The sequence below is a fragment of the Xenia sp. Carnegie-2017 genome, unplaced genomic scaffold, assembly GCF_021976095.1.
Source record: "Xenia sp. Carnegie-2017 unplaced genomic scaffold, XeniaSp_v1 HiC_scaffold_20, whole genome shotgun sequence".
Lineage (NCBI taxonomy): Eukaryota > Metazoa > Cnidaria > Anthozoa > Malacalcyonacea > Xeniidae > Xenia > Xenia sp. Carnegie-2017.
Genome location: NW_025813483.1, coordinates 15,218,826 through 15,227,713, shown reverse-complemented (window position 1 = coordinate 15,227,713; position 8,888 = coordinate 15,218,826). Strand labels below are relative to the sequence as shown.

Sequence of the window (8,888 nt, the reverse complement as noted above, 5' to 3'; positions counted from 1 at the left end):
CAGAGACTAGGTACGAATTCGATGATTTATAAAGTTGAGTTGGAAACTAAAACAAGTTATAGAGACAAGAAAACTCGTATTGTTTGTTACATTTATTATCCTCATTAATTACTAACTGTGAAAATAAATAAAATCATTGTTTAGTTGGTGATTATACTATTTACACAAGAGAATCATTGATATTAACATATTAATTATTATTAAAAGGACCAGATTAAAACGTTGGACGTTGTGATAACGAGATGACAATAGACAAAGAAAACAGTCGCGGATCCAGCCTTAAAAAAATAATTTAAACGACTCATTCTCAGTCATATTTACATTTCAAAACACTTTGAAAGCAGCTGGCTCGAATAGTAGTGTTTTAAACTGAGTAGAGCAGCTATAATTTAACGTTATGAACACTTCAAAATACATGAAGTAGCAAAACTATGGTATTTATCATCCAAAGGATTAAAACGCGATGTGGTGAAATATATGAAAAGCCAGAATGTGCATTTTTATCCAATGAACATTTGATCCAAGAATCGTTGATTGTTGAAGGTTTTTCGTCTATAGTTCTCATTTTCAGATTATCAAATTCCCAAAATCCCCTTCCTTTAAAGAAATAAGTACTTCCATTTGTCAATGTTAGAGCTGAATCTAGTTCATTTGGAACACCAACCCATGAAACATTGATCTTGATGGGATATCCCAAGTCAATGGTATCAAAAGCTTCGTTATAACGCCAGTAATTATCACCAGAGAAAAGATACGTCATCCCGTTTGCTCTCCAAACAAAAGCAGCATCAATACTTTGCACGTTCGTCCCCAAATTTCTGTACTGCTTCGAAATATCAATTGGACCAGCAAGAAGTTTAGTACCGTTGTATATCCAACATCTGTAATGAAGCAACAAACATCACGAATGAGTCAGGCAATAAAACGTCACGAGTCTTGTATGTCATATTATAGAAAAACAGGTCAAATCCTCTGGTGAAGAGTGGATAAATTCATGTAACAGATTGTTTTAGATTTTAACCAATCAGAACACAGAAAGGAATGACGAAATCCCTTTTGCTGTATTTATACATTTCGATTATTTTTTACAACAAATCGAAATTTTTGATTATATCCTGTTGACTGTAAGACTGAGCTGTGGCTCCGACACAAACTTGAGGCAAAAGAAAAGAATATTTAATAAACATTACAATGTTTTGATCGAGAAACGATTTCCTTATTTTACTTCTAGTTCCTCTACGTTTTCGTATTTTCTGATCACCTTCACGAAAGTAAACTCATTGAACACTTACAAATTGTTCTTGAAAAAAGTCGTTTTTTCATTAGAATAGTATGCTGCATCAATTCCATCTTCAGGTAATTCTTTCCAGTCATCTTTGATGGCGATCGGTTCAACATGTCCACCAGACTCCGGTGATATCCAGAAATACTTACCAGAAAAAAAGTATACATATTTCTCGTTGTTGGCAAAGACAGCATCAAATTTCTCTATTGTGCATACGTTTGGTACACCAGTAGATATGGTGGTCCTAGGCTCCGTTGGAGCGACCGTTTCTACTTTGATTTTAGGTACTCCTAGAAAACAATGAAAGTTTGAATGAAATTGTTTCTCAAGTAACATTTATTTTCGACGTTTCCCTAGCATCATTAACATTAACATTAAGCATGCGCAAAAAGCAGTAAAAGCATCGTCACGTGCTTGGTGTACTTACCATAAAGAAACTGAATTCCTTCAATGTCATCGGCGTCTAACTCCAGGTTTTCTTTAAAACCAGTATAAAATGGATACATGATTGCATTTCTTGACCTTGAATGTTCAAGACCCAAAGCATGTCCAATTTCGTGTAACGCGGTCCAAAAAAAGTCTGTTCCCGTTTCTTCCTCTTTCAGAATCCAAGTTTCGTCATCATCAAAGTGAACATCACCAGCAAAACCTTCGTTGTTTAGTGGGTAAAATCCATGAGCCAGAGTGCCACCAGGTCCATCAAATGGATAACCATCACCATGCTCTCCGGATCGGAACTTCACAATGATATCTGAATTTGGATCTTTGTCCTTCGTGAATTTCAAAGTGGATACGTTCTCCCATTTTTGAAAAGCTTTAATCACTTGTTCTTCTACTTCACGTATAGAGATTGCATTTGATGGTCCATCCTCCACAATCATGTAAGTCAGTTCCTACAGCAAGAGAACGCATGATGTATGAAGAAACAGAGCTTCTCTTATTACTACACAAATAAAATGAAGAATTACAGGCAAGAACTGTTTAAAACACAGTGGCTAGCCGCGTATGTGCAACGGCTATCCGCAACTCACTTTTTTGCGCCATTTGCTTCCTTGTATAGAATATCTTTTTCGTCGCTTTTTTGTGTTATTGGATTCTTTAAAGTCTGGCATTCCACACCTCGGCATCAACATCATTTCAATTGTTTTATTATCAACTTCTCCAGTTTCTGGAATGCCAGCAAATGCTTGAAACATTTTTATGGCATTCTTCATCACTTTTCCCGTGCGCGAAAAAGCGGCTCGCGAGTCAGGTCTACGTAGATAACCTTTATCTGTTAGGTAACGCTGCGAAGTGCAGAAAACACCATCATCAACATTTTTCCAACATCAAATTGACTGAGAAAGATATTCAATGTCAACAATTTCATTGCAGCCAGCCCATGCAAGCTAGTTAAAATTACGGATGAGATGGAAAGCTATACAGACGCTTTAACCGGTGTAGCCACAGTTTATAAGGGTGTAGAAGTGAAGATATTAAAGGGAAGTGAAAAAATAAAACTATAATGTAGCTTTGAAAAAGTTTGAAACTGTGTTCCTAAGTGCTAACATATACAAGTTATATTACAGCATATGATTTTCGCATAAGCCTGAGACCTATCATAAATAGTCTATCCTCGTAATCCAATGACATACTACATGGTTTTCCAAAAATTTTCATTTTTCTTCCTTCATTAGAATTAGCAATTTTAGAGACTCAGATATGCTTCCAGTTTGAACAATACAGTCAAAGGGGTTGGCTGTAATCATCTTGGCGGAACGATTGCTTCGAAAGAAACCCGCACAATCTATAAATGCACTTTCCATAATTCCCCTCTCAAATGTCAAATGTCACAAATAAATGACGTTTAATCACGTTACAATAAACACCAAAGTTATCATTGATGTTGGCCTTTGACTCGTTGGATGTTATGCGTTCTATGTGCGAAAAATATTTTCGCACATAGAAGAACAATATTTGTCACACATTTAAGGCAGAGATATAAGTGCTAAAGTCTTGATGATATGCTCGTAGATCTGGAACTTGTACTTAGTTAATACGAGCTTTCACTAACAGAATTGAACTGCAACGTTATTCTTATAAATAGGAATAGTTTATTCAAACTAATTTTACGTATTGTAAAACAAAGTAAACGTCACAACAATTCGACACATTGCAATCATGAAATATTTACTCACAAAATGATCGACCTTGCTTTTGCCAATGTTCCTTCGATCACGAAGAGGGCCACATTTAGTTATAGCAAACAATACACAACAAAGTGTGACTTTATACACACAAAATAATGCATTCGGCATTGTAGTTTAACGATAATAACAAATGTGTGTTATGCTTGACAGCGGTATGTTGAATTAAGCCCAGTGTTGTAGCTACATTGAAGGATATTTGCGTGGACTAAAGACGAAATACCTACACACCCCATATGACCCTGCTTATTCCATTTGCAAAATAAGCCTAACGGAAGTTATGTACTTAATTATGTCAAAAGTACCGGAAATTTTAACACATGATCACAAAATTTAAAATTAAAATTTTACATGAGTTTACACTTTTTTTATCGAATGGAAAGATATAAAAAATAAAATTTCGCCAACTCAATAAAATAAAGGTGTGTGCAATCGCTCCTTAGTGAATAATAAACTCTTTATCTTTTTACTGTTGTTTCCTTTCAAATTATTTTTTCCTTTAGGGCGATAACGCGAAAGAAAGACAGGAAGAGTATCAAGATGAAAAATTTATGTCTTTCGCAGAACCCCTTCAAAAATTCTGACAATTACAGAAATCACATACGGCTGAAATCACATATTCTGAAATTACATACGGCTGAATATTCCTAAATTATTTATCCAGTACAGTTTTAAAACACTTCTCCTGTTTTCCTTTTATTCAAGCAAATAAGAATAAATATTCTCTTTGTAATACCAGTGGCGTCGCCAACACATAAATTTGGTTTTAAATAGATTTCTAAGGAGAAAAATAGTGTCAGAAATTAAAATTGCAAAACTAAAACATGTCGGAAATTACTTCACAAGTGTGAACCAGGCTCAAAAGATCAAAGATTTTCGTACGTTTGTATGTATTGATTATTTTCCCCATATTTTTCTACGTACTGTGTTCCTATTGATTTTTCAAGTCACACATAATTACACCTTTATAAGTATTAGCTGCTATCTTTCTTTTAATGAAAAAATAAATACTTAAATACATATTTACACACCTGACATAAATATTACTAATAAATAATACTTGTTGTTCAATTTTTCATAATTTATAATGACAGAAATGTACAGTAAATCATATTTACAACATAATTGTTCACGTTCACATCATCAAAAATTTATTTGTAGTGGTTTAGGTACGGCTTTGCCTACAATATAACTCCACTGATTCAGTAGAATTCTTCATCAAAGATTAAAGAATGAAACCGAAATTGTTACCAATAAAATTAGAGGCAGACCTAATGTTGTTCTCACACCAGTGTTGCCATCATTATAAACATCATTGCCACTATTAACATCATCATCATTGTTCGTTTTGAGTACATCTTCGACGTACGGTCCTGTTGTTGGAAGTGTTTCAACATCGTTACACCTGAAGAAATAGTCACCAGTCTTCTGTGGTTCGGAAAGACTGTATTTTCTGAGGTCAAATTTTTGAAATTGTTCTCCTTTAAAAAAGTACGTGTTCCCATCACCCCCCGTCATCGCAGCGTCCACTGGGTAGGACACAGATCCCCAAGATTTAGATATATCTCTAGGATAACCAGGATCTATTCTCTTCATTTTCTCGTTATATCGCCAATATCTGTGGCCCTTGAAGAAATATGTATGTCCATTTGCACCCCATGTAAAGGCAGCATCAATTCGTTTCAAATGAATGGGAAGACCATATTCTTTAATATCTTTTGGCCCTTCTACATGTTTCATGCCTTCATACACCCAAAATCTGAAACAAAAAATCAGAAAATTTGAAACTAACACGTAATATAAATGACAGAAAACACGAGACGAGCTTGATTGTCACACAAAAAGAAAATGAATCAAATCATAGTATTTGAAATCCTTTTATTACTAACACTGAAATCAGAATTGATAAAAACAAGACTTCTCCTACCTTTTCCCCTTAAAGAACACAGTCTTGCCGTCTCTTCGAGTATACGCAGCATGTACTCGTCGACGAAGATTTGGCCAAAAATCGACAATATTCCTTCCTCCGCCAAGAGATCTGTTGAATTTGTCAAGCGTCCAAAAGATATGATTTCTGAAGAAATAGGTGTTTCCATCACCACTGTGAACGACCGCGTTGAATGTTTTGTCGCAAGGACTGGGACCAGAGGATTTGGACGAAGAAGGAAGCGTGGACGGGGTTGTCGGTTTTCTTCCTACAAGCGAAAGCAAATAAAAAAGTTCAAATAATTTATTTTACGGAAATCACGTTTGATTTAAAACTTATATTCATACCATATTTGGCCTGTATGGCCATGACGTCATCTTCACTCAGTTTCAAATTTGGTTTGAAACCAGTGTAGTAAGGATACATAATGGCCGATCGATACCACGAATGTTGAATACCAAGGGCATGACCGATCTCGTGTACTGCTGTCCAAAAGAAATCTGTGCTCTCATCGCCAGGTTTGTTTAGAGTCCAATGTTCGTCATCATCGAAATGTACGTCACCATCTGTACCTATCGAGGAGATTAACAGACTATCGTATAATTCCTCATAAAAGAAATATCCATTGTTGGTTAGAAGACTTACCTTTGTTATTTAGAGGATAAAAGGCATGTGCGATCCTGTCACCTCGGCCATCAAACGGATAACCGTCACCATGACTGTCTTTTTCAAAACTCATCTCGATATCAACTTCACGGTTGGCATGAGGCGAGGATAAGTCTGTAAACTTAAGTGGTGAAACAGCTGACCACAGATCGAAGGCCTTACGTACGGTAGCGAGGACCTCATCCATAGAGAGCTCCGTCTTGGGTTTGTTCGTCACTTTGTATGTCAAATCCTGCAAAAAAAAATTCATTTTCGTTATAAATTTGTATTGTGTTGAAAAACAGCTCACTTTACAATAAAAAAAATCGCATACAAATCATTAAAAGATATCTTACAGTTTTACGCCATATTGTATCATGAAGAGCATATCTCTTTCTCCGTCTCATTCTGTCACCCGGTCCAACGTCAGGTAAACTACATCGAGGAGTGCTGATCAACTTTACAGTCTCTTCGTCTATAACGCCGGTGCCTTTAAGACCTGCAAACTCCTGCATCTGCTTGATACCACGTATCATTTCTGCTTCAGTACGAAATTCCCCTAAAATCGGGCTCTTCGGTTCCAGATACCCATACCTCATCATGAAACTCTAAAAATGGAAATAGTCATCTTTAGCATGAAATTGGTGGTTATCCCTAGAATGACACTGGTTATCCATAACAATACATAGATATATCAATTTCAGGCTGAAGGTTTTGTATCAACCATCTAAACGCTTGATCAAATAACTATTTTTGTTACTTTCTCCAAACTTTTAAAGTCGAAATCAACAGATGCAGATGAAAAAGGTTTAATTAGTATTTATTAATAAGTTACAAGTTTAAATATCCTGTTATTTTGCCAGCGTAGCGGTCAGGTCCTTGTGTTTTGCAAGATCTTTTGTGGTAAACATGGTTAAAAATTTGCTATTGTGCCAACGCGGGGAACCTTAATTCCGTATGGAGGAAATACGCACAAAATCAAACCAAGAAGAATAAAAATAGCATAAAAAAAATTGGGATAGGCTTATTATATGTATTCATAAATGCAGGTGAAAATAATGGCATAAATGTTGCAATCACTTTTCAATTTTCATTTTGTCAAAACTAACGCCAAAAACAAAAGCATCTTAGGATAAGTTATATTTCCCATCAAAACGGAACTTTCGTATTTTGGCGGATATGAATTCAATATAACAAGTCAGCTTTGTGGTTTCGTGGTTTTAAATATTTGCCTACTTGCAAAACAATTCTGGGAGATTTTAAGATCAAATAGATAAAATTGCAGAAACAGTTCTCAGATGATATTTTCATAAAATTAAAAATATTTGTATGAAAGCGTCATTTCTTACCAAGACATCATTTTGTGCCTTTCCACCGACTCCTGATGAAGCCGGTAACAAACAAACAGATTCCAGTGTAGTTAAAATGAACAGTGAGCCGAGAATAACTCGACAGATTTGCTGTGAACTGGACATGAAGACAATGAATATTTTCCTCTAGGATGCCGTTAACGATTTCCGATAGTTTTGAACTATTAAAGAAAGCGACTTGTTAGAATTATTTATGAATAAACTGAACGCTTATTGATCACATACTTGCAACCTTACCATTAAATAATTACATACGAGTAGCTAATTTTGATGTTACATATTTAACAAAATTATACAAAAATGGTGATACTTCTGTCTTAATTGGACATTTTGATATTTTAAGCAATGTCGAGATAATTCTCTCTAAAAATTTTAACAGCTAACCCTTTTGCCTCAAAGTAAGGCTCGACTTGAACTGATATATCGAACCTTTCAAATATTCCCATAGAAGGAATAAAGTTTACAGGTCAACTTTAGTTAGCTGAGATATTGCGGAAGCAGCAGAAATCTTCACCAAAAATTTGTATGCACTATACTCATTTTTAAGTGCATTTTATTTGCAGCATAACTTAGATGAAAGCAAAACTAAAATATTTACACTTCACTTAATTCATGTCATCGAGGCAATACACCAAATACTTACTTGTCTTGTTCTAACAAATAGGCTGATTTTCGACGGTTGACAAGCTTGTAGCCGATATTGTAGCGATTGTGTTATGGTATCATTGAGGGGAATGATTCACCTTTATATAGCACAATCGAGGTCAAGGTGGTACCACTTCCGTCTGACAGCATGTCTATCAACCTCCGTAATTTGTCTTTGTTAAATTAACATATAATTTCAGTGTACGTCAAAAAGGACGGGTATTGTCGATGGCTAGTATTGTTCTTCCGCAGGTTATGACGCGCTATACGTTTGTTTGTAGCTTCACTCGACCGTTTTCCTCAAAAAGAGCTTTGTGTTGCAATAAAAGAGATATAATTAATGCTGACCGACATTTGCAATAATGTTTAAAATTACTTTCAAGGAACCAACAAAAATGTGATGAAAATAAAGAAAGTTTTTAGTGCAATAGCATTACCAAGAATAAACATGAAAATTGGGAAGTCATGTATGGCTTTATAAAAAAAAGGGGATACTTTAGTCGTTTGGTTTAGACAGCTTATGATAACATTTATTTGATTGTAGCGTTGTATTCACAGTCTTAATTCCGCAAGTATTTTGATTCCATTCAATTTCAATTTCTAACCCAAGTCATGTGAGAGACTAGTTTTCGTGACCGAATTTCGGCGAAGAATTTTTGCCTTTTATGGTAAACTTTTAAAATAAACCCATGTTTTTTTTTGGCATTAGAAACTGTAATAGGTTTGTCCATTGTTCAAGGTTTCGAAAGACAATCTGGCGACGAACCAAAAGCAAAATACAACATATGTACAGACAACATCATTCAGTTAGGAAAAGGTTGGACGAGGTC

The 8,888-nt window shown here is 35.2% G+C and overlaps 1 protein-coding gene across 1 annotated transcript; it reads right to left on the bottom strand.

Moving 5' to 3' along the window:
• Positions 1 to 77: 77 nt before the first annotated feature.
• On the bottom strand, positions 78 to 8,215 carry LOC124441757 (matrix metalloproteinase-16-like). Its single transcript, XM_046992224.1, has 12 exons — positions 8,057 to 8,215; positions 7,393 to 7,574; positions 6,400 to 6,651; positions 6,044 to 6,296; positions 5,746 to 5,970; positions 5,399 to 5,666; positions 4,693 to 5,230; positions 3,463 to 3,588; positions 2,317 to 2,571; positions 1,713 to 2,178; positions 1,293 to 1,575; positions 78 to 881 (listed from the first exon to the last, which is right to left on the bottom strand). The coding sequence occupies exons 2-12, from the start codon at positions 7,516 to 7,518 to the stop codon at positions 407 to 409; spliced, it is 3,267 nt and encodes a 1,088-aa protein (XP_046848180.1). The 5' UTR covers positions 7,519 to 7,574; positions 8,057 to 8,215; the 3' UTR covers positions 78 to 406.
• Positions 8,216 to 8,888: the final 673 nt, after the last annotated feature.

What these genes read in the sequence shown, in the direction of transcription:
- LOC124441757 (XM_046992224.1), bottom strand. Translation starts at nt 7,518, where the DNA reads ATGTCCAGTTCACAGCAAATCTGTCGAGTTATTCTCGGCTCACTGTTC. An exon ending in AGGCACAAAATGATGTCTTG is followed by an intron (nt 6,652 to 7,392) that starts GTAAGAAATGAC and finishes TTCCATTTTTAG; the next exon opens with AGTTTCATGATGAGGTATGG. An exon ending in GAAGCAAATGGCGCAAAAAA is followed by an intron (nt 2,179 to 2,316) that starts GTGAGTTGCGGA and finishes CTCTTGCTGTAG; the next exon opens with GAACTGACTTACATGATTGT.